The sequence below is a fragment of the Candoia aspera genome, chromosome 1, assembly GCF_035149785.1.
Source record: "Candoia aspera isolate rCanAsp1 chromosome 1, rCanAsp1.hap2, whole genome shotgun sequence".
In the NCBI taxonomy this organism is placed as follows: Eukaryota; Metazoa; Chordata; class Lepidosauria; order Squamata; family Boidae; genus Candoia; species Candoia aspera.
The window spans coordinates 250,750,635-250,776,928 of NC_086153.1; the positions used below are offsets into that span (position 1 = coordinate 250,750,635).

Below are 26,294 nucleotides of genomic sequence, written 5' to 3' on the forward strand. Positions count from 1 at the left end.
GAGTTTCTTCCTTTGACATCACAACATGCTTTCAAGATTTCAGACATATTCCTTATATGGAAAAGATTGCCTATCCCTGAAATAGAAACATATGGGGCTTCACAGCTATTTTTGTATTGTTTCTGAATTATTTATTGTTGGGGTGATTTATCAGATCTTTGATTTTATTGTCTATGATGTCTTTACATCTTGTAAAATTTATTTATTGTTAAATAAATAAACACAAACACAGGTTACTGTTGAGTCTTTTGTGGGAGGAGCATGTGACTCCTGTTCTGGTAAAGGAACAAGGAAGTACATTGGCTTTCTGTAGATTACTGGGTTGAATTCCAAGTACAATAGGTGGTTTCTTTCTTTCCTTGATATTATAGCCAGGTGTAGAAATGTGCAAAATGGAACAATTTGGCAATGGAAGTTCCATTTTTTTCTGAACAATATGCTGATCTGAATAATGTTCTCCTAGAAATTCATGAATTCCCCCCTCCCCCAGTGCTTGGATCATGGAATTAAGGAAAATAGAACATTCCAGAACAAAAATGGAATTTTCAGAGTCAATTTTTTCTGCTTTGCATGTAATTAACAAGGTGCATATTTATCTTGCTTTGCATATTTCTGAATTGAACAAGATGTATTAAATTACTCTAAGAGTACACATACAAATAATTGCATTACTGTTTTTTTACAGGGCAATGTCAGGACGGCATGGTAAGTATGAATTGATTTCTAACATTTTCTAGATCTTTGTAAATTACTCTCCAATTAATAATGTTATAATTCAAAGTCAACTAAGTTCACATTCTGAATTTTCGTAGTTGATCTGTAAATATATATTTCTTCCAAAGAAGAATACTTCCTTAATAATTAGGAAATAATTACATTTCTGAAATCAATACTTTATTACACTTTCTAATCTGCATGGCTGGAGAACAATAGATTTCAAAATCGATTGACTTGAATGTGCATTTGGTAAATAAAGGTCAAGGATAATTTGGGTACAGCAAATATTTCTTACTAAGTGTAGCTGACAGTTGATGACCTTCTAGTTCTGGAATTCTTACGCTTCAGTAATGTAGCAGTTAACAGGTCACTTTCATTAACTGTATTTCAGAACGAGATGCATTTGACACACTGTTTGACCATGCTCCAGATAAACTCAATGTTGTGAAAAAGGTAGGACAAAAAATGGTTTTGATACGTGCTATTTAACTAACTTAGAAACTCACTGAATTTAACTAGAACTAAACTTTGATGTTGCCTAGACATTCCACGTGTTAGTATTTGTAGACTCACTTGCTGTATGCTTTTAATTGCCTAGTAAGAATAGGTTCAGTGTATCATCTAGGTACTGATCAAGATAGCGTAGTCTGAGTGGTTTGCATTTTTCCTCCCTATTTTGATTCCTAACAGAAATTCTCCAGTTGTTCCCCACAAGATCCAAGAAGCCTGTCTAGATGGAGAATAGTTGGGTATCTCTGTTACTTGTACAAAGCAATTGGCAAATGCCTCACACTTCCTTCTATATTTCATGTGCTACATGCATATTAAGTTCTGTATTCAGATGAGTAAACAGATGCCCTCCAGGCATTCTAGGCAACGACTTTGAAATCCAAGGAAGATTAATTTTGAAGTTCACCAGCTTGCCCTATTCCTATTCTGTGCAATGACAAAAGAGTTGCCAATCTTCTTAGTGCCTTCCTCTTTTCCACCAGCCCTATAAAGGTGGTTGGGAATAAGCCAACAACTTTCCCCACTTCTTCATTATTCACAGTTCAAGTGAATCCCAGATATGTTCACAAGTTACTGCCTCTGTCATCTTACTGGATTCTGCTTGGGTGGCATCTAACTCCAAATGATTCGTGTTGTAAAATGCCTTGCAAAAAAAGCATAGGGAAGCTTTTCTGACCAAGCACTCTCCAAAAGGGAGTGGGTAATTTGAAATGAGACTGCTAGATAGCAACCTGCAGTTGCATTAAAGATGGAAAGTATTGACACTTCTCCAACCTTACTGTTACAGTATAGAGCTGAACCTGGACGCACCATGTATTCATTCCTTGTCTTTTGCCAGGATCACTATTTCATCATATTCCGTGATTAACCAAACAGGTCCTCTGAATCTACATATAATTATTTCAAATTAATTGAAATAATCTCTACATATTGCAGAGGTTGATTGACTAAGCTGAACTGCCCACCAGGCTGTTGGGAAAATTCCCGAGCAACTGCTGGAGCTCCAGTAGTATCCATACAGTGTCTGGGGCTGACCATCTTAATCCATGGAGATTGCTGGTGCCAACAAGCCTCATCAGCCAGGAAGTGATTTGACTGTGGCAAAGGACTGAGAGTAACATCTTCTATTTTCAGATCACATTCCAACTTCTCTGAAGTAAAGGCTAGATCAGATGGATGGTGTCTAGTGTGCATTAGGCCCATGATGATTTGCAATAAGCCCATACTTCATATTGGCCATGAAATCCCAAACCCACCTTCAAGGCATGGAGATTGAAATCCCACAGTACCAAAACCCAAGGCAAATCAACCATGAGTCAGCAATGATGTCAAACAACTTGGGCAGGGAGAGTGCTAGGCAGCAGAATAGGCAGTACAACTTATCCTTGCTGCTCAGCTACACAGACAGGGCTTCTCATCCATTATCTGTGCAGGACATCACCTGATTGCTATTGAATTTTGGAGGCTCATTCCCACCATTACTCCAAAGCTTTAGAGTTGAGGCTGATGGAGTATCCAAAACCCAGTCAGGCATGTCTTAGATAAGGGCACTTCCCCATCTGTGCCCAACTAGGTCTGAGCAACACATTCCTGATCTACCTTCTCCTCCACATGGAGGAAACATGGTTATATGACACATGGATCTGCCATTCAGCAATGTCAGTTTGAGGTCAAGACCTTCAACAATCTGGCACCGAGGACTTGGGCTAAGGCTGAAGAGCTTAAAGAAAGACTGGGCATCATTTTTTCAATCCCCGCCCCCTGCCCCTGGAAACCACCTGCCTCTTGCCTCCTATCATATCTCCCTCTGCATTAGTACTTCAATTCTCTTTCTGCTTTCTGACCTCCTGTTGGTCCCTCTGATTCTGCACTAGAGGTACTGTATGGAAAATAGCCACATTAAAGAGCACCTTATTGAAATCTGAGATGTTTTACTAGTTTTTCCCTCTACTTAAAATAAATATATCTTAATATAAATGCAAATGCTTTCCTCAACATTATTTCTTGTGAGAAGTGGTATAGAGAAGGAGTGAAATGCCGAAATTGCCATTTCACACATTTTTATTATATGATCTCCAGTTGATCTAGATTAGCACAGCTTCCTTGAAGAGAAAACAGTGGCATTCCACTTTACAACAGCTTACTTTGTGGATCAAGTGTGATTTTCTTTCCTCTGTTGTTCATTATCCTGTTGCAACAATACCTCTATATTTTTTAAAGTGATAAACATTTCACAGCAGTATTAGTCATTATTTATTGTGTATTTGTGATGGAGTTTCACAGTATTTTCCTCTTTCTCAAAAGCCAACAAATAACTGGATTTATTAAATGCTAAATTATTTTAAATCTCAGATTAGCATTTGCATGTTTTACCGTACTCTGTTTTTAAAAACTTTAAAGCCTATGTATGTTCTTAATTTCTAGACTCTCATAACTTTTGTGAATAAGCACCTCAATAAGCTGAATCTGGAAGTTACAGAACTAGAAACCCAGGTAGGATAATACAGATGTATTTAGAAGAGTGGAACTGTTTCTTACATTATTCCAATATCTACCTTTTAGTCAGTGGAGGTGGAAATGTATTGGAGAATTACCTTTTATCTTGTCTCTTCCTCACTTTTTTACAATGATAACTTGGATATCATGGGTACAAAACAAAAACCATGTTTACTAGCTGTAACAATGGCTGTTGGTAGACACTTTCTTATTTATTAAATTTGTACAAGGATACAATCACAGATCGGGCTCTTGGTGGTTAGCAACAAAGCGATAACGTAATCCATAATAGCATGACTAAAACATTTGTGGTAAGAACAGATTAAATGTACTGTAAGCTTAGACATCCATATAAACCTCCAGAAACCTAGAGTGCAAGCTAATATGCTTGCTTACTAGAAGACAGAATCCAGCTGACCAAGTATGGAACAGCTAAGCTAGAACCCTTCAATCTTATATAACAATAAGGGAATGGGTTGTTTGATCCTCCAAGTTCTGTGCACATGCCAGGAGACAACATGTCATGATGTGTGTGTGTGTGTGTGTGTTCATTCTCCATAATGTAAAACACCTCTTTTTTTCTTCACTCTATCAAAAGAAAATTCACAGAATCACAAAAATCTTATTTTGTTTGCCTTTGCTAGAAAATCCATCAAATGTACACTTGATTTCTCCCATAAGACCAAAAAAAAAAAAAATATGGAGTTAAAGGTTTAAAAATTCCCATGGAATTTTCCGGCCATTTTCCACCAGAGCAAGTTTTTCCTGAACCTATGATGCCCAAGTGGAGAGTGGAGCTATTATACACTGATAAGTTTTTATGACCTGCTTCAAAAAAGCAGTAAAATATTTGCCTTCTAAGGAACAATGGTACTTCGATACAACTTGCCAAAGAAATCTAGAACTACTCCTCTTCCTGAATACCCCAGTGAAAAGCCCAGCAGCTCTATTCCATCTTGAAGTTTTTTATTGTCTTCATGGAGCCCCCAAGTTTCTCCTATGAAACTGTCTGCATGAAAGCTGGTGATAGGAAGGAAGTCTTGGCAGGAATTGCATTCCTTTTCTGCTGAATATAAAGAAATTTTTATGAATTTAGGAGAAAGGAAAAATAAGATACTGAGAAGGATTACATTATTGTGGCATTCAATGGGAGAAGAATAACATTTCTTTGTTTTGGTGGTTTATATGTCTCATTGTTCACTCAATTGTCATTTTCTGGCTCAAAATCTACTTGAAGTTCCCCCAGATATGCTATTGAAACTGGCATTTGCCAAATGGAGAGATGGATTGCATTGCCAGAGGCTAAGGGTCAATAGCATCTGAAAGGCAGTGTTTCAAATAATGGGGGTTTAAAATGAAAGAGGATCTGTGGCAGAGGAATGAAATAATCAGGGTCTGACTAAAGGAGGTTCAACTGCTGACAATAAGCATTAGGGATAGTTAGATGATGCTAAGATGAAAACAACTGTGCTAATGTAACACATAGTTTGAACATTACCCTGAACCATGGTTTATTATGTGGTGCAAATCAGTTCATTGTGTGCCAACATTCAAATAGCAGTTTTGTTCTACTTCTGTTCCTTTTAAATTAAAGAAAAGAGCCTTCTATCTGTTCTTTGATTAGGTGTAGAAAAAATAATATTTCCAAAAAAAAAATCCCTTGACTTTTGAATGGCAGTGAATTCATTTTATAGTGAAAAAAAGGAGCTTCACGATAATGTTACCCTTGACATTTCAAGCAGTTTTGGATAGTTATAAAATCTTTTGTGACCACAGATCCATGTGGACAGCCCATGAGCCTTATAACAATCATAATTTTTCCTCTTGAATTCAGACGGAAGGTATGTGTTGAAACATTTGAACAGACTTTGGACAGGATGGCCATTTTAGACTTTAAAAATACATGCAAAATATGGCGGGAAGACTGATATTTCTATCCAAACCGGCAGGGAAATTCTCTTACAGGAAGTACGGGGAGACTCAATTAGTTTTAAGAATCTTCTACTGTATGTGAACACAGCATAAATTCATGGCTTGATTGAAATGAAAAGCAGTACTGTATTTCATGCATTTTTTGAAGGTAGAGGGCTATAGATGCCTGCAGTGGGGCCAATGATAAGTTAGCATAGCTTTACATTCTTCTAGTGTCTTATAAATCCTAGTCCTTCTTATGGATCTATCTATAGTTTATGTTTTTATTTATTTGTTTGTTTATCTATCATATTTTTATCACTGCCCACCTCCCCCACATGGGGGACCCTGGGCGGTTCACAGTAAAAACAATTTAAAATTCAATTAAATTATTGTTATTTGTTCAGTTGCTTCTGACTCTTTGTGACTTCATGGACCAGCCCACACCAGAGCTTCCTGTCGGTCGTCAACATCCCCAGTTCCCCCAGGGACGAGTCCATCATTCTAGAATATCATCCATCCATCTTGCCCTTGGTCAGCCCCTCTTCCTTTTGCCCTCCACTCTCCCTAGCATCAGCATCTTCTCCAGGGTGTCCTGTCTTCTCATGATGTGGCCAAAGTATTTCAGTTTTGCCTCTAATATCATTCCCTCCAGTGAGCAGTCTGGCTTTATTTCCTGGAGGATGGACTGGTTTGATCTTCTTGCAGTCCAAGGAACTCTCAGAATTTTCCTCCAACACCACAGATCCAAAGCATCTACCTTCCTTCTCTCAGCCTTCCTTATGGTCCAGCTCTCGCAGCCATATGTTACTACTGGGAATACCATTGCTTTGACCATTGTTAATGTTTCCTCCAGCGATTTTAACTCTAGCCTTGGATTCCTCAAGCCCAGCATGTCGCAAGATGTGTTCTGCGTACAAGTTGAATAGGTAGGGTGAGAGTATACAGCCCTGCCGTACTCCTTTCCCAATCTTAAACCAGTCCGTTGTTTCGTGGTCTGTTCTTACTGTTGCCACTTGGTCATTATACAGGTTCTTCAGGAGGCATACAAGATGACTTGGTATCCCCATACCACTAAGAACTTGCCACAATTTGTTATGGTCCACGCAGTCAAAGGCTTTAGAATAGTCAATAAAACAGAAATAGATGTTTTTCTGAAACTCCCTGGCTTTTTCCATTATCCAGCGGATATTGGCAATTTGGTCCCTAGTTCCTCTGCCTTTTCTAAACCCAGCTTGTGCATATGGCAATTCTCGCTCCATGAATTGCTGAAGTCTACCTTGAAGGATCTTGAGCATTACCTTACTGGCCTGTGAAATGAGTGCCACTGTTCGATAGTTTGAACATTCTTTAGTGTTTCCCTTTTTTGGTATGAGGATATAAGTTGATTTTTTCCAATCTGATGGCCATTCTTGTGTTTTCCAAATTTGCTGGCATATAGCATGCATTACCTTGACAGCATCATCTCTCAAGATTTTGAACAGTTCAGCTGGGATGCTGTTGTCTCCTGCTGCCTTGTTATTAGCAATGCTTCTTAAGGCCCACTCAACCTCACTCTTCAGGATGTCTGGCTCTAGCTCACTGACCACACCGTCAAAGCTATCCCCGATATTGTTATCCTTCCTATACATGTCTTCTGTATATTCTTGCCACCTTTTCTTGATCTCTTCTTCTTCTGTTAGGTCCTTGCCATCTTTGTTTTTGATCATACCTATTTTTGCCTGGAATTTACCTCTGATGTTTCTAATTTACTGGAAGAGTTCACTTGTCCTTCCTATTCTATTGTCTTCTTCCACTTCCGTGCATTGCTTTTTTAATAATAATTCCTTATCTCTTCTGGCTAACCTCTGGAATTTTGCATTTAATTGGGCATATCTCCCCCTATCACTGTTGCCTTTTGCTTTCCTTCTTTCTTGGGCTACTTCTAGTGTCTCAGCAGACAGCCATTTTGCCTTCTTGATTTTCTCTTTCTTTGGGATGTATTTTGTTGCTGCCTCCTGAACAATGTTGCGAACTTCTGTCCATAGTTCTTTCGGGACCCTATTTATTAAGTCCAGTCCCTTAAATCTATTCTTCACCTCCACTGCATATTCCTTAGGAATATTAGTGAGCTCATATCTAGCTGATCTGTGGGTCTTCCCTAATCTCTTTAGTCTGATCCTAAATTGTGCAACAAGAAGTTCATGATCTGAACTACAGTCAGCTCTGGGTCTTGTTTTTACTGACTGTATAGATGTCCACCACCTTTGGCTGCAAAGGATGTAGTCAATCTGATTTCAGTGTTGTCCATCTGGGGAAGTCCATGTATAAAGCTGTCTCTTAGGTTGTTGGAAGAGAGTGTTTGTTATGCAGAGTGAGTTGTCTTGGCAAAATTCTATCAGCCTATGTCCTGCTTCGTTTTGTTCTCCCAGGCCATGCTTACCTGTAATTCCAGGTGTCATCTGACTGCCCACCTTAGCATTCCAGTTTCCTGTGATGAAAATAACATTTCTTTTAGGCGTATTGTCCGGTAGGTGCTGCAGATCCTCATAGAACTGATCTACTTCATCTTCTTCAGCATCTGTGGTTGGGGCGTATATTTGGATCGCTGTGATGTTACATGGCTTGCCCTGAATTTGAATTGAGATCATTCTATCATTTTTTGGATTGTATCCAAGCACTGCTTTAGCAACTTCACTATTAATTATGAAGGCTACTCCATTTCTTCTGTGGTCCTCTTGTCCACAGTAGTAGATCTGGTGGTCATTTGATGTGAAGTGGCCCATTCCAGTCCATTTCAGTTCACTGACGCCCAGAATGTCTATCTTTAATCTTGACATTTCACCAATTTGCCCTGGCTCATAGATCTTACATTCCAGGTTCCAATGGTGTGTTGATCCTTAGAACATCAGATTGGCCTTTCACCACCAGCACCGTCGGCTGCTAGCCGTCCTTTCGGCTTTGAGCTAGCTGCGTCATCACGTCTGGGGCTAGTTGAACTCATCCTCTGTTCCTCCCCAGAAGCATTTTGACCATCTTCCGACCTGGGGGTCTCATCTTCCGATGGTATACCGACATATCTCTGGTTGTACTGATCCATTTAGTTTTCACGGCAAGAATACTGGGGTGGGTTGCCATTACCTTCCCCAGGGATCGCATTTAGTCTGACCTCTCTGTCATGACCTTCCCTTCTTGGGTGGCCCTTCACGGTTTAGCTCATGGTGTCACTGAGGTGCTCAAGCTCCAGCACCACGACAAGGTAACAATCCTTTGCTGAAGAATAAAATTATAAATAATATCAATATTGCAATAATATAAAATACAATAAAATCCAAATAAGGGCCGATCAAATTCAACCCATAAGGGATAAGGCTGGTCCCTGCAGGACTAGGGAACTAACCAGCCCCAAGAATGGCTCTTCCTCTCCCCACTCCAAGCATGGTGACAAAACCAGGTTTTCAGCTGTTTTCTGAAGTCCAGAAGAGAGGGGGCCAACCGTATTTCCGGGAGGAGGATGTTCCAAAGGGCGGGAGCTACTGCAGAGAAGGCTCGCTTCCTGGACCCTGCCAGATGGAATTCTCTTGCAGACGGGGTCTGTAGCATGCCCTCTCTGCATGAGCGGGTGGGACGGGTTGATGTGATGGGGATGACAGTCCCTTAGGTAACCATGCCATGTAGGGCTTTAAAGGTTTGTAGGGCTTTAAACACCTTGAATTGGACCCGGAAGCAAACTGGCACCCAATGCAGCTCGCAGAGCAGTGGAGTTATATGTGCTGATCTTGAAGCACCTAAAATCATCCGCGCAGCTGCATTTTGGACCAGCTGTAGCTTCCAGATACTCTTCAAGGGTAGCCCCATGTAGAGCGCATTGCAGTAGTCTATATGGTAGTTATATAGTTATCTAGCTTAATTACTTATAGCAATTAGATTATTGTAATTTTATAGGTCTCTCCCTGGTTTTAATCCCTGTACTTTATAATTTTGCACTAATCATTTGTATTTTTACTTTATTTTATTCTACCAATATGACATTTTATCACTTCTATTTTAGAGTGTTATGTTATTAGTTTTATGCTGGACCACGACCAAAATAAACAATACTGCTAGTGATACATGGTGATGTCACCAAGCAAATGCCATGACTTACATACTTGTACTAGATGTTGGGACACAAATATCTAACAGTGGCATTTGCATGATCATATCAACATGCAAGTATCATTTTGATGTCACTGATGTTTGGTGTGCACCCCTGTAGGGAGTACAAGGGATACAGAATTTTATCTAGTTGTGTCCTTCATTTGGAACTGATGCTCCTGGTTAATCAAACTTCCCACTTCCTGCAGCCTGTTTTGATGGCTTAGCAGGCTTGTGGATAATTACAGTGAAAATTTTAAAGAATTAGATGTATGCTGTATAGAAACAAGTGGCCAGTGAATCCAAATATGGAAATGCAGTAGAGCAATCCCTGCAGATATTTAGCCAGTGCTAAATATTCCACTGAGATTGCCTTAATCATAAAAGAACAGAGGAGGTAGGGGACAGGCAGATCTGCCCCTTCTCCAGCCATTGTAGCGCTTACGGAAATTGATAAGAGAGAAGAATAGAGAGACCTGTGCTTCATACAGTGAGTTCTGCTGAGAAATATTCACCTTCCCTCCTTAAGAAGTTGCTCATGGGTTCTGCAACAGAGGGATTTTCAAAACTGAGTTTCCCAGAATGTCCCAGAAATTTGTTTGAATACAAGTGCATAATGTATTATAGTTTGTATCCATTTTTAAAACAATTTCTAGGATGGTAGTTGCTGTCAGGCTTTTAGAACATCCAATGCTTTCTTATAATTCATGTTCAGTTTGGTCTATGTTTGCCCATAAACTTCAGTGAAAGCCTGATGAAAAAGTTTATCTCACATTTTATGTGCCTTATTTCCAGCACTGGAAAAATAATGAATCTTTTCCCTTATTTCCTAAGGTGGAAACACCTTAAGGTGGAGGTCAACTGACAAGAGAATGTTGCCTTTAAACTTAAACATTTTCATAGCGCAAACTAGAACTGTGAAAAATGAATTGGATTACAAATGAGATTTATTATCCTTTCGGTAAAACGCTTCTGTTTAGGCAAGCAGGGTGGGGCACCTTTTTCATCTTGAAGTCTGTACTTCATATATATCCTCCTTTCAAAGCCAAAAGGACTGTGTCCAGGGATGAAGTGATGTAAGTGGATGGTTAGGTATGCAAATGTTTACTATGCTTTGAGAGAGCTTAAGGATGGAAATTGATTGCATCATGAAGGCTTAATGCCTTTATTTTCACCTTCCATTTTGCTGCCAAATTGATCAGGAGACTGCGAAACAGGGTCCACGAAATGACTAGCCCTGGATGAGACTGTGCAGCAGAACAGGAAGAAATTGCCATTAAAGATATATAGTTATTCAGACCTCAAGGCTTGCTAGGGAAACTGAGGTGACTTGTCTCATGGGCTAAACATGCCTCCAGATACAATTGCTCTTTGAGCAAATGGCAGCACCTGGTAGTAGACCTAGGCTGATCTAAAAAGCAGGAGTGTTCTTGATTACTATTGGATAGGTGGTCCTCCTGGGAAGTCTAGGGCTAGTGACTAAATTGGCAAATTAAAAATATATATATTGGAAGAAGGAAATGACAAACCAGTTTCATATCAAGGCAAGAGACTTGTATGGATGTGTCTGTGGAAGTCATTTCGAGTCAAATTCAGCTCAAAGGGAGTTATTTTTTTAATCTTTTTCTAGGGCTGCCACATATATTAGTACTTTCTATGTAATATGTAGAGAGCAGAAACTTGGTTTGCTGTAAATTGAAGCCATGTAGATCAGATATTTAAAACATCATTGACCTTCCTTTGGTCAGGTACTTCAGTTCCTCTGAATCACTTATAAGAAACGAGTCCTCCCATTCTTAATGAAATGACCTTCTGTGCATGCATAACTGTTTATGCTTATAAAACTTTAAAATCAAGCACTTAGTTTTTTATCATGTTGAAGAGAGATCTTTACAAGATTATGTTGAAAAAAGTGTTATCTTAAAAAGTTTGCAGATGGTGTGTACCTGGTGCTCCTGATGGGTCTTCTTGAAGGTTATTTTGTGCCTCTTCACAGCTTTTTCCTAACTCCTGATAGTTTTGAACAAAAGGTAAATCTTTTATGCATTTAAAGAATTAATTTGGTTATTTATGTTTATGCTGGTCATCCTCCTAAAATAGTTCATAGCACTGTACAAAAAAAGCAATAAAACTTAAATTAATTGAAATAAAGTTTAAGTAAATGTTACTCTTAGGAGTTCCTCTGATAATATATTTTTAAACTAGTTATTCTGTTTCATGATGTTATGTAATATCAATAAAGAAGTCTAGAATTGTGAGTAACTATTTTCTCTTAATTAACCCATCAGGTACTCAATGTGTCATTTGCATTTGAGTTAATGCAAGATGGAGGGCTGGAAAAACCAAAACCAAGGCCAGAAGGTATTTGTTGAACGTCTTGAGGATATATTCCCATTGGTAGAGTGACCTAAAAATTATGGGAAAGCTTCATAGGAAATAAATGCCTACTTTCATTTGATAGTCTCATAATTATGAGGATTAATTTATTTTCCACTGTTTGTTATGTTCTTAGAAACACAAAAAATGAAATGCTAATACCTTAAATAGATATAAATCTTAAGGTTTCTTTTTTCATTCCAGAGGAAATTCGATAATTCCCAAATTTGATCTTCAGAATAGCAGCAATGATCTCTAGAAGTAGTACCAATGATCTTTCTTCTGCATATACAGATTTCAGAAAACTTGAAAGGGGCATTACTCATCATAATGCTACCATAATCACAAGATCCTGTCCCCCAAAGTGGGGAAAGCTCAGAATATTTTCCTGAATCTAGCAAGAGCTCCAGGTTTGTGTGGGGCTGTTTTGACCATCCTTGTGCCTATCTCTAATATGACTGAAATCATATTTGAAGGATGTGGCAGAACCCCAGGACTATGGGATTCTGTGATCTTCAATATCCACATCAGCTCAGATTAGGATTCAGTGACTTTGTTGATAACCATGGAAATGTTACAATTTGTCAGCAGGTCCACACATAGAATAGAGCATACCCTGAGATGACTATTTCCCATCTGGGCATGGGTGACTGTAGAAGAGGGGACAAGTGACAAAATGTTCATTACAAATATTAATCTACTTGCCTAGTTTCTCATCGTATGTATAACTTACAATAATTCATTCCATTTTCTCTGGCAAATACAATTACCTTGATATATTACTTTTCAACTGCGTAATACAATTTATCTGATATTTGCTGATAATCATTTGTGTTCTCAGCCAAGAACACGGCATTGTCTGCATACAAACTACATATTCCCATCTCTAACCAACATACCTTTACTGTCACCTAAAGTATTTATCCATAAATAAATTCATTAATTCACTATTAGCCAATTACAGGCAAAAATATTAAAATGAGAAAAAATGTATATAAGATAATTCACAACTGCATCTTGGAAAAGGAATACAACATTAATACTTCTATGCGTTTTATGTACTGTATGCCATGTATGCATAATAAATAGACAAATGTTAGTAGCAATCTTGGGAACTTTGTAATAGAAGACAGGTAATAATGTGCTTCCTGTATCCTTCCTCCCAAGTTCTGTATAAAAGAAGTTGTATAAACGAGTTGAAATGCCTTGCAGGGTGGACATCAAAATAATTCATGACCACTGATTCTAATTCCCTAGCACACATAAGCAATTAGGTATATCAATAGGTATATTATCAAATTTCATCTTCAGTAAGGCTAACTATTGTATCAAGATTAAATCCTTTCCACATTCTTCTTGAGGAGAGGAGGAACCATGTTCCTATCTTTCTGGAGATCAGATATCAATATCTGATCCTAATTCTTTTATGGCTATCCTAGTCCTGTTCAATAAATAGTTGCGATTATACCTGTGTAAACTCTGAAAAAGCCACGTGTTTACAAAGAGGAAAATACAGAAAAAGTTTGCAAACACAAGGAGCTCTTCGGTCAAACTTCAGAAGATAAAGCTCAGTTTCAAAGCCCATTTTAGAGCAGCTAGATCAGGAATTTCTGAACAGGATGTCTCCAAACCGCTGAATTCCTACTTACGTTTTTGGAAGGGTGGGCAGTCTGAGAAGACTTGATATAAGTCCTCTCTAGAAATAAAAATTCAATATTTAACTTCAGACCTAAATTGCCATTTTGTCTTCCTGAATCCATTGCAAAAGCTGGAGAGTCTTTAATTCAGGGCGAATATAGAAAGTTGCTTACCCAAGAAAAGCCACTTGAATACACTTGATTGGAAAGGAATGGGAGCAGGCTAATTTTGCACACTTTAGTCCTGAATCATCTCAATTTATTCTGGGGTTTCAGATGGTGCAGTCAACCCAACGCAACCCAGCGGAGCCAAGATTGTCATCCCAGGGTTGCTTCACCAGGGAGGCAGTGAATGAATGAAGCACCATTCATTGCTTCATTCAATACCTAATAGCGATCATCTAATCGCTGTGATAAAACATCACTGGCCCACACTGTTAATAATAATCATTTTCCTCAATCAGCTTGGGAGATAGAGGGGAAACTGGTGAAGCTCTCTGGTCCTCAGTGGGCCAAGCCACAGAATGTGTTCCTGTCACCTAGGGTTTGCTATTTTAATACTTTTCACCCTAAATCACTTTTTCCTTCAAAAATGGGAATGGGATTAGATTAGATGTTTAAAAATGCTCTAGATACAGCTAGTAATAGAAAACCTGTGTGTTAACGTTAGCAGGAGCTCCTCTGTGTTATTTATCTACTTAAGATGGATTTAGCTTTTACCTCATGGCCTCAGTCCAATTGAGTGAAGATAGAGTGGGAATTGTAAAGTTAGGCTGAAAATGGAGAAATACTATGATTCCATATCCCTTGTGGCCCATTAATGTCATTACAGCATTTCAGTTTTTCAGGTATTTATTGCTTAGAGAAATGGTTGATTTTTTTCTCTTGTGTAAATCAAACCATACAGACATTTCAGCATTCATGTACAATTATTGACATGTTTAATATGAAACTTCCTGCTCGATATGAATGGAAAAACACATCTGTTTTATGTGTTGTTACATCTGGGCAGAATGCCCATGCTTAGATTTTCCAGTAAGCATGTGAGTACTGAAAAGCATTTTAATAATCTAAATGTGAGCATAAAATTGCTTTTAAATTCTTCCCTTGTTTTTCTGAATGAAAAGTAGTTAGGAACAAGAACAGAATAAGAAATTGGGTATCAGATCTTTTGTCTATCAATAAAACTGGTACCTTTGTCACCAAGGAAATAAAATGTTCCTTTCCCAGCTTTCATGCAGCTTTGCATCACCTTAAAGAGATGAATTATGTAACATTCAGCAGAAGAGTATTTCCCTGGTTCTTTGCTGGGTACTGTGTAAAAACCATTTATTTTTCCTGATACTCAACATCTAGCAGCTTTTCCTCAAAGCAGTAATGTTGTCATCCTTTGTATCAATAATGACTGTCAAAGACAGATCCCCTAGCCCTTTTTGGACTGGTGGGACATTTAAGAGCACCTTGGCCATTCTTACAACATTTCTGCAGCAGGAGGGTTGCCCTTCACAAATTTAAATTGCTGGCATGACTATTAAATGTTACGCTGTCCTCCTATTTCGCCTTACATGTATCCTTTTTCTTGGCAGATAGGCATACTTCCAAACATTGCACTGTTCTTCAGACATTCCTCATTTTTATGGGGAACAGAGGCATTCGGTGGGGGTGGGGGGAGTTCCGAAGGGTTGCATTTTGCTTTGGAGCATGCCATCGTCATATTTTTATTTAATGAAATGATTGTAAATGAAAAAGATAAATCTGATGAGGCAGAGAGCCTGGCAGACATAAAAAAAAAAGGGTGGGGGGCACATTGATGCTTCCAGAAGCTGCACTGGGAATTGTCAAGGTTTTGAAATAACCAGTATTTTAACAACCTGGAGCTATAAAGGTTGTTTAACAAAGTACTTTAAAAAATGCCTTCCATGTTCCTACAATTGCCAGCATAAATCAAATGTTGCATTAATATATGTTCATTCCAAACACATAAGCAGTCTCAAAAGCAATCACAGGCAGGAGATCCAATCTCATATTCAGTTCTTGTTACTACCTTAATATAGAATATATTTGCCAAAGACAACACACAATAAATTAGAATCTTTCACTTGTACTAGCCTTATGCAAAGTGTGAATATGTTGTAGTGTGCATGGAGCCCAAAGAGGGAAAAAGTATAGTGGTGCTCTTCAAAATAGCATTTATTTTTCGTGCCTGCCCAGCAAGCGCTCTGATGAAATTGGATTGCAAGTTCCAGAATACCCAGTTAGCATTGCTCCATCTTTGGAAGTTTGGGAAGTTGTCATCCCACTCATCATGAGGATATGAGGCTGGGGTAGGCTGGGCCAGACCAAGAAGACAACTAAATCTAATCCTTCCATTATCCTTGATCCCACTCAAAATATCCAATCTTAATATCCAAAGTTTAAAAGATTCCCTTCTTTGGTTTCTGATAAACGATCTTGAGCAGTTAGAATCATTATTGATTTTTTGTTTAAATGTTTAAAATCCCTCTTGTTCATTCATTTTAGGGCTATCTGTGTTTTTGAGCAGCAAACCCCACTGAATTTAGTCTATCTCAAAAGGCTAAACTTGGGCAGACCTAGTTAATACTTGCTTGGGAGATCAGTAACAAATCCCAGCGCTGTAGGCGAGACCAGCATGTTGAAAAAGCATCTTGTGGAATGCAAACTACCTCTGAATTGTTTGCCAAAAGAGTTACACTGAAGGCAGCCCTCAGATTTGCAGAATCAATGCTGCAAATTTGGATGCATAATTCTTGAAGTAAATTGCTATCCCAGGGAGGCCACTTGCAGAAGATTTTTAAAAGATCTCCAGAAGATTTTTAAAAATCCTGTGTTCAACATTAACATTCAGAATCAAACGGATAGTCATTGACCTAAGATAAGGCTTGAGACAAATTCCATAGTGACAGGACTGGCTCAGATTCAGCATACATCTCAGTGTCAGAGGGCAAACCAAGGGTGGCAGATTGGAACTAGGCCCCTCCCACAATTCTCCAGACCCACTGCCAGGGACAACTAGCTCCATGCACACCTGAGTCTGAGGACTTTTCAGAGCAAGCCTTTGGGTGTGTCATGAGTAAGGATGGCGAGCAGGGGGCTCCCATCCAGGCTGTAAAGCGCATGCGTAGCACTGAGGAATTGGGTAGCCATTCCAAGAGACACAGATCAGGCCCGCCTTAACATTTGGATTTATATGTCTGGGTTTTTCCCACGCTTCTTCAGTTTGTTAGGATTTCTGTTATGTAGCTGTAATAAAACACTAGAGACCTGTTCCTTGTCTCAGCGTGGTTCCTGGCTGTTAGGACAGGGTGGGAGCCCATTCTCCAACGCCCAGCTCTGAGGAGTTCTCAGTAAGAAGTATCAAGGCTGGTGGCCACTCCAGAGAGACACATCTGGAAGTTACACTGGAAGTTCGTAGAGTGAGATATCAAGACTGACAAATACTCTGGTAAAACACTGTAGCAGCAAGGAAATGAATGACATGGCTTCACGTTATTCTAAATGTCTCGCTCTGGTCAGTGGATGATGGCACACCAGCTGGAGCAGCTGTCTCATCTCAGTCAGAAAGTCCTCATAGGCCATGCATGCTCAGTAGCAATACTGAGCAGAAGCTAAGAAATGTTTTGGTTTCTAATATTTGCAGCTTCAGCTAACCAATCAGAGTTATAGAACTACTTGACCAATGGAGTGTAATACATCTTTTGAACCATTTATTGTAGCCTGCCAAGTGCCTGATCACCCCATGTTAGTAATCCCATATGAGCTGCAAAACCAGAAGGTCTTTCACCCACTTAGTGAGCCATATTTAGATATGGGTGGGTTGCATTTGGTTTCATGGGTCCAAAGCTGTGCAGGCCTGTTCCAAAGGAATGCACTTGTCACCTGTAGCCAACTTTTATTATAATCCTGCAGGTTGGCTGATAAAACTCTATTAAAGTCAAATGGCTTTCAGTAGTCTTACTACACAGAAGAATTGCAGTCTTGGCCTATAAATGTGAATGTGTAGTTATGTTTCTTCCCGATGTGGGCCTTTTAATTTGCTCACTGTGATTTCAAGTTACTTAAAAAGCTCACCTTTTCTCCTCCCCCCCTTCTTTTAGACATTGTCAACTGCGACTTGAAGTCAACGCTGAGAGTGCTCTACAATCTGTTCACCAAATACAGAAACTTGGAATGAAGAAAAGCACATCAGGAAGCCACGAGCAGCAAAATTGGAACCAAGCAAAAAAGCCCTCCTTTGTTCGCAGTCACTCTGTATTTACCCTACGCTTTCTTCATAGGAAATGGCACTCTTTCTTGGAATGTTCTTTGTCATTAAATTTAAATATTTTGTTAAAATATTTAAATTAGGACAATCTTAATTCAGAAATATTAAAAAGTGAAAATCTGCTGGAAGATAAAGGTTTAATTGAGAAAAAGCAGGTCGCTATATGTATTAACCCTTGGTTTTAACTGTCTTTTAATTTCTTAGAGAATAAGCACCAGGCACAAATCCTGATCTATGACCAAGCTAAGCTAAATTACTGCCAAACAGAAATAAGAATCTGCTCCAATGAACTATCTGGAGAAAAACTCATGCACACTGTTTTCTATATTGCTGTGCAGGATCTGTTGCCTTGCACAAGTCTTTGCTGCCTTTGGCCTAGCTTCTCTAGTGCTCCTCCCTTCCTTCATGTGGTTCCTCCGTGCCACACCTAGGACATAATTGGACACATGAGATGGAGGCCCAGGCTCTGACTGCACTGGACTTTTTGTCAGTCCTGGAGCCAGAACAAAAGTGCCACACTGGACTACTTTTCCCATATATTCACAGAAGTCATAATTGATAGGAGCAATGTCTCCCCCTTACTCTTAGCAGCACCCAATCGCCTTTAGCATTCATGCTGCAAACTGCTGTTTAAGGTGTAGATGGTCCACAAAAGGCTATAAATTGAAATTTTAATTAAGTTGTGGATTCTGCTACAGATTTTTTTTTCTCTTTCTCTGTATGTTGAGTGTTTATTTTGGGTAAATGATCCATTTGATTCATAATATGATTCAAAGAAAGGAAGGAAGGGAGAGAGAGAGAGAGAGACCATGTATAGTTTGATGATGCAAATTAAACAGCCTGTGCCACTATAAGGGGCCAGTTTTTTGTTCCCAGTATTTACATTCTCCCAATTTTTTCATTCCTATAAAGTCTGCATGAAGTTTTCCTTAAAATATACCCAACTTTGCACTTAGAATAACACACAGTATAGTATCTTTGGCAGTAAAATACTCTTGTTTACTTGCGAAAACAGAGGTACGAATTATGTACATTAAAAATGTGGAAAACATACAGCAAGAAAGTCAGTACAGTGCCATACATTCTGGAAATATAGCTGAGGTCAGGGCATTGAAAGAAAATGAGATAAGCTTTGTTTACTTAATGGTAACGAGACAAGAAAGAATATAATTGATAATAGTAAGATAGAAGGCTTAGAGAAATAGAGAAATAAATCACTGAAAGAGAAGTGTTTTTGTTCAACTTGTTTTCTGAATACCTCAGATGAATGAGAAATTCTGATCATTTACAGAAAAACAGACAATGCTGTACTGTTGATTTTGAACAACAGAATTAGACTGTATACAGATAAAGTATAAATCTTGAGTATAATATATTTTTATTCAATTTGATTTACACTTACTTTGTACTGAAATTTTAGAAAGAGCAGTTTAAAAATGTATTCTCTATGGAAAATGATAAATGTAAAATAATACTCTCTACCTATTTTATAAAGTTAGATTCTGATTTTAAATGTCTTTTATTTAGTGTCTTTAGGTAATGTACAGTAGCTTCATTTTTTGTACTTCAAAGAAAACAGTTCACATTATATAAGGACATGCCTTTTGCCCTCCAGAAGCTGATATATTGCTTTAAGTACTCAGTGGCCCAGATCCAAGTTCATCTCAATCTTCACTGTACTAAATTTGCCATGAGGCATTTTATGGGGTTTATACTGCTCAAATTACTATAAGAATTGTGTATGAGGAGGGACTATATGCCCAAGTAAAACCCTTGTTCATATATTCAAATGTGATTTGTTACATACCATTTTTCACTGTATGAGGATTGTGATATGGATGATACATAAAATGTGTCTAAATCATTTTTTGATATGTTCAAGGGGACTAGTTCTCCGTGAATCCTTGATCCTTGAATTTTGCCCATTGTGTGGAGACAGTATAATTGGTTATGTTTAAGGTTCAGAGATACTTAGTATACCCTAGCTCACTGAATGACCATTCTCTAAAATACTTTTGGATTTTGGATTTGTGTTTGATTTGATTTAACCTCCTTGAACAGCAACATGTTTCATCATGTACAGAATCTCCAGGTAGAAGCTGCATGCTGGCTGCTTACATTATAAAATCAAAGTTAACATTGTGAAGAGGAAAAGGTTGGAATAGTTGGTGATTGCCAATAAAAGCGAAAATTCCTCATCAAGTCATTAGTTATGCTAGGTAAGGGGGGAAAATTACCTCATGCCAACCATTTATGATGATCTTTTTTCAAAAAAAATAATAATCACAGCACTGACAAATTTGAACTCTTGTGGCCAATCTAACCAATTGATATAAAATGCAAACTATTTATTTTTTAAAAAAATGGAATTCTCCCATAATAGGAAAAACATATCCAATGTAAAGTTGAAACAACAAACAACCCTTGTTATTATTAGATGCAGCTTAATTGTTTAGTTTTATAAATAAGGTTGGTATTTTGTCCAGTAAAGGAACAAATTATTGAGAAATATTTAACCAGGTCAACAAAAGGTAATCAAAGCCAGCATAATTGTACAAAAAAAAAATAGTATCTTGCCATTTCTATAATCAGGTCAAGTAGTAACCAATAGATGGTGTGTGTGAAAACAGTATTATATTGGAATTTGAGTTTCTAAGTGAAAGCAGAACTTCCAGTTGTGCAGAGTAGCAGCAGCTTAATCTACACATATATTAGATTAAGAAATTGAAGTGGAATTCAACCCACTCCATTCATGTACGGAGTTCTGTATATATTTCTGAAGCAGCTTTATCCGCTGTATCTCCAAAAGGAGAACACATAGTGCAGACACACACCTGGTTCCTCATCAGGCAAGAGTTATGTTTTCCTCTTGGATCAGTGTGACAGGCTAGATATATAGCTCTGTGTTCTTGGCAAACGGGCCCCTGTGATACGGGAGGGAGAAGTGCCTATATATCCATAACTGCTTGAACATCCTGAGTGCATTGCCTAATTTTAAAGTGCTTTCTGCAAATCATGGTTTTGTTAATTGTATTTTTCTTATGAACTTCTCAATACACAAAATGAATTTTTTGACGTGCATTTTGATCAAAGTTCCAAACTAGGTATTTGATCAACAAATGTCTCACCGATAACAAGTTACTTCCCTTTTCAAATCTACAAATGGTTGACAATTGAAGGTGCTTTCTGCAATTTTGCAAAAGAAAACAACCTTAAATGGGTGGATATATTTTATAGCAAGTTTTGATTTAACTGAAGTGCTATTTCTATATATTATAAATATATATATTATGATCATGGAATGGTTTGATAACGTTCATACCCAAGCACTACATGGCTTATATAAATTGAGCCTTCCTTATATTTCTCATGGAGATATATCATCAATATGAAATTAATATGGAATAGAACCTAAAGATTATATCTAATATTTATTGTGTTTGGAAAAAATATAGGAAAAAAATATACTCTTATGCTAATGGGTTCATTTCTGTATCAGATATAGATTTCAAAACTATTAAAACACATGTTAACCCAAATGGATAAATTTGCCATGTTTCTCTGATAATGAAGACCTAATTTATATAGGATCCATCCCTTTGATTGTTGTTGAAGTAAGGAAAGCTTTAGAGCCAACACTGCCTAACTTGCGATATCAATTATTTTTGTTGTGGTTCAAATAGCGATAAATATCTTTTAAAAACTATAGCAGTGTAATTACATGTAGGATTAGCAGAGTCTCTGGATTCTGAAAACCACAGGCCGACGGGCTGATGGAGAGATAAGGAATATTAAATAAAAAACACTGCCATGGAGTACAGTACTATAAATGGCCATGGAGGTTTTTTCTGTTTGCAGCTTCTCCTTCCTACTTAACCTCCATGGCTAGGGGACTGCACCTAGCTTATGTGGACTCACAGCTTATGAGGTACAGATTTATGAACTGGTGCCTCTGCATGGAAGGGAGACCCATGAACACTGCAGTTTGCATTTATATCACCTTGATAAAGTAGTCGCTACTGGTGCACAGTTAATAATGGCCATGCGTTTACACACAGTCTTGGGAGGATCAGAACTTAAATCCTGAAAATCTAGGGTTAAATTCCACATTGTGTGAACACGTTTCTGCTCACAAGAGTCTCATTTCTCACTTCCGCACCTGTGATGGACCCTTGAAATCTGCTCCAGTGGCTTCAGAAATCCTTTGCAGCAGATTCTCAGATTGTTTGGGGGTGGGAGAAAAGTTTTCAACCAGTAATAGTGGAAGAGTCAGAGATGAGTGTCAAAAAGTCTTTTATCACATAAGGGCAGAAGAGACACAAGGTTCATACCTGAGAACTGACATAAATATGGCTAGATTCCTAGATTCTGCAGTAGCTGAACTTCACTTGTAAGGGCTTCTTTTGTATCTGCAGGAAAATCAACTTATCAATTTGAGTCTTATGCTTGAATCTTCTGCTGCTAAGCTCATGATTTCGCATTTTGGATCCTAAAGATAGGTGTATTGCTACACCCATGGTGAAGCTCTGATAGTAGGGGGTCTTGAGCGCAGATGGGTTTTAGAAGGCAAGGGAAAACTGTTTTCAGCAATGAAAACATACCACTGAAATCAAAGAGAATAGAAGAGTTTATCTAATGCCCATTGTCTGAAAAATCTAAATATTGTAAGCAGGTTCAGTCTAGATTCAGGCCCAGTACTGAGGAAGCATTGATTGTGCTTGTTGATGACTTCTGGTGGTTTTGGAATGGGGGTGGTGCATGCAACCTGGCCCTCCTTGATTTCTCAGTAGCCCTCGATGCCATCGATTATGGTATCCTTCTGGGCTGGCTCAGGGGATTGGGAGTGGGAAGCTCTATATTATACTGGTTCTCCTTTCTCCAGGGCTGGTTCCAGTCTGTTGTTGGGGCACACAGTTTGAGCCTGAGGCCTCTGGTCTGTGGCAGGCTTCATAGCTATACTCTCCTCCCACTCCTATTTAACATCTACCTGAAGCCACTGGGTGAGGTCATCTGCCAGTTTGGGGTTCAATATTATCAGTACGTTGATGATACCCAATCTTTCGACCTCAGGCCAACCAAGCAATTCTGCTGCGATCCTTTCCCAGTGTCTGGAGGCTGTGGGGATCTGGATGGGAGAAATAGGCTTTGGTCCAGACCTGGCAAATCTGAGTGGCTATTGGATTGAAGCCCCCCATCCCAGGCTCTGGAGACTTTCTATCTTTAACTCTGCCTGGGGGTGCATTTCCCCAGTCAGAGTTGTTGGACAATTTGGGGGTCCTCCGGGACTCACAGATGTGACTAGGGAGACCTTTGCACGGTTTTGTCTTGTGCAACAGTTGCGCCTGTTCCTGGGCCAGAAGGCCTTGCTCACAGTGACTCATGCCTTAGTCACCTCCTGTTTGGATTACTGTAACGTGGTCTACATGGGGCTGCCCTTGAAGAATATTCAGCAGCTGCAGCTGGTCCAGAATGCAGCTGCACAATTAAATCTTAGTGTTTCTTATTACACCTGTATAACACCGCTGCTGTGCAAGCCACACTGGCTCCCAGTAGGGTACCAGGTACAATGCAAGGTGCTTGCTATCACCTATAAAGCCCTACATTTGCTATTTGCAGGATCAGCTCTTGTTTCTGCACAGCTCGCCGTATCTGATAGGGAGGACATGCTCCAAGTCCCTTCCATCAAACAGTGTCATCTTGTTGGACCCAGAAGTCATGCCTTCCCTGTGGCAGTGCCTGTCCTGTGGCACAGCATCCCTCCAGAAGTCCAGATGGCCCCAACCTGGTTAGCTTTTTGTAAGGCACTGAAGACCAGGCTGTTTCCCCAGGCATTGAGCCAGGAGGTTAGGCGAGCTCTGCTGGTAATGTTGCTTTTATGATTTGGGTTTATTGTTTTACACTCAGGTGTCATGGCTTAGATGGTTCAGTGTTGTTTTAAGTTTGTATGCTGCCCAGAGTGACTATTGTGAAATGGGCAGCCATATAAATCATATAAATAAATAAAGAATCAGATAGGCTAAAGACACCTCCTGACAAGAACATTGTTCCAGTTTGAAAGCAGTTCTGAACATCTGTGCTACCATAATCTTGGCTGGGTTTGAGGACTAAGCCAATTTAATTCTGGCTCAGCTAGAGTGTATTTGAAACTGCAGTAAAACTAAAACTTTCTTTAAAATGCTACAGCCCTATTAAGCTTCTGCAGAGCTCAAACCTCCTCACAACTATTGGGCTTCAAAGGCCCTTGCAGATCTTTTGAAGAGAAAGGTAACTTGATAGCTATGCACCTTCCTCTCAGAGTATTCACTCAGACTATTTTACATTCTACCAGATGAATGTGCCCAACATAGGGAGGGGTATGTAAATTTTAATTCATCATTTTGTGTGGAGTCTTTTGTTCATGGGCAGTGACTGTTTACTCTTTGCCTCAGCATTGTGAAGTTGGCAGAACCTGCTTTTGAGGATTGGGGATGAGAAACCAGGACAGTATGAAAATGGCCTAAAGTACTCTACTTTTGGAATTAGCTTGTGTGTTTATCCTGTTTTCTGTCCATTGTCCCTCTGCCACAATAATTTGCCAGTAAGTTCATCTTGGGATAGATATAGTGATAGGTGATAGATGACAAATGTCAGATGGATAGATACACACACACACACACACACACACACACACACACACACATGCTAGTGAGGATTTTGATACAGCAGGTTTATAGGCCCAATCTGCTAACTGATATTGCTTGCATAGATATTAAGATAAAAGACACTTAATCAGTGTAATTGATCTTTGACTATTTTTAACACTGACCTTTTTATTGAGGTTCCAAATGAATCTTCTCCATTCTTTTCATTCTTTTATTTGTTCAGCACTACCCTGCCACACAGCAAAATGATGTTTGTATTTCACTAGTCAGAATGTCATGTCTGTTTTTAAAGCACATTGCGGCAAGCTTCGGTCGTCGTTTCATTTGCTGTAGCTTCCTCGCCAAAAGCGTTTGTTCATATTGTAAGGAATAAGTCCCATTCAACTTAATGAAGCTTACTTCTGAACAGAAATATATGGGATTTGTACTATAAAACAGAAAACACTATGGCATGCAACAGCTGAAATTGTGTGTGTGTGTGTGTGTGTGTGTGTGTGTGGTGGTTTTTTTTTTAATGGACTGTTCTTTCCAGTTACAGGTAAACGGGCATGCCTAAGAGCTTCCATTCTTTCAGAAGCCATCTAATGAGGCTGAGAGGTTAGAATCAGGAATGTGGAGCAGGTACTTAACATCTCCTCCTGTGCACTGGGTGGGGTATAATCAATAAGCATTGAACCCACTGAACTAAACTAGCAAGCATGGTGGAGTAACTGTTGCTACTGTGTACATGTGTTAATTTAATACATATTTGAAGTCAATTACAAATCAGCAAAATTCTTCTGATTATAAGATTAGATTTGAATACATTTTGAAATCCATTTGGTATGGGGGGAAAAATACTCTATTCTGGGCTGGTGTTGGAAATACATTCAGTGAATAACCTGAGAACTACAGAAATTGCTTTCCATCATGTTAATGGACTGTTTAAAACTTCCTGGTCCTGTGCATTTGAATTTTAGTACACATTATTCTTTGTCATCTATGCAATTTTAAATGTTGCTTTTCAACTTTGCTAATAGATCAGTCCACCTTCAATTGCCAACTGAGTAACATTTCTTAATAAATTTATGTTTTGAGTTTTAAGATGGCTTCATCATACGTATTAATAATAAAAATCTAGTAATTGTAATTGATGGCGACGTGTGAAATTATTCATAGCAAAGTAGTTATTTGGATACATATTTCTGTTATATTATCAGATGTGTTGTTCCTATTTAATAGAATATTAATAACTAATGTAAAAATAGCTGACTGTGGTCCAGATCCAGCCTTCTCCCCCACATGATTAATTCTACACACCCAAGAATGGTTGAGATTTTCCTTATAAAAATGGATCAGTTGTGTCACATAGCAAACTTTTTCTCTTTTAAGCAAGAGAGGGTTCTAAAATGTTGTGTTACACGGTATGGAATACGTGTTCAAAGAGCATAGAAATTTGACTGGATACTCCCTAGAATTTGAAGATGTCTTGATCTTCAAGATTTACTGTTATCCTCTGTGAGGTTTTGCTTTGCTTTATTAAACTGAAAAAAACTAAACTCAACTTTTTAAAAAAGTGTAAGTACAACTTCCTCTGGGATATTTATAAGCACCAGAAAAGGAGGCTGA

The 26,294-nt window shown here is 38.7% G+C and overlaps 1 protein-coding gene across 3 annotated transcripts in view; it reads left to right on the plus strand.

Annotated features, from left to right (window-relative positions):
• The window catches only part of PARVA (parvin alpha), a 103,391-nt gene extending 83,144 nt beyond the window's left edge, over positions 1-20,247 (plus strand). For all 3 annotated transcript variants that reach the window (XM_063289479.1, XM_063289482.1, XM_063289480.1), the window contains exons 8-13: positions 686-705; positions 1,109-1,170; positions 3,652-3,720; positions 11,679-11,780; positions 12,039-12,111; positions 17,879-20,247. In XM_063289479.1, the coding sequence (XP_063145549.1) occupies positions 686-705; positions 1,109-1,170; positions 3,652-3,720; positions 11,679-11,780; positions 12,039-12,111; positions 17,879-17,955 (403 nt within the window). In that variant the 3' untranslated portion in view covers positions 17,956-20,247. The remainder of the gene's footprint in view (positions 1-685; positions 706-1,108; positions 1,171-3,651; positions 3,721-11,678; positions 11,781-12,038; positions 12,112-17,878) is intronic.
• Positions 20,248-26,294: the final 6,047 nt, after the last annotated feature.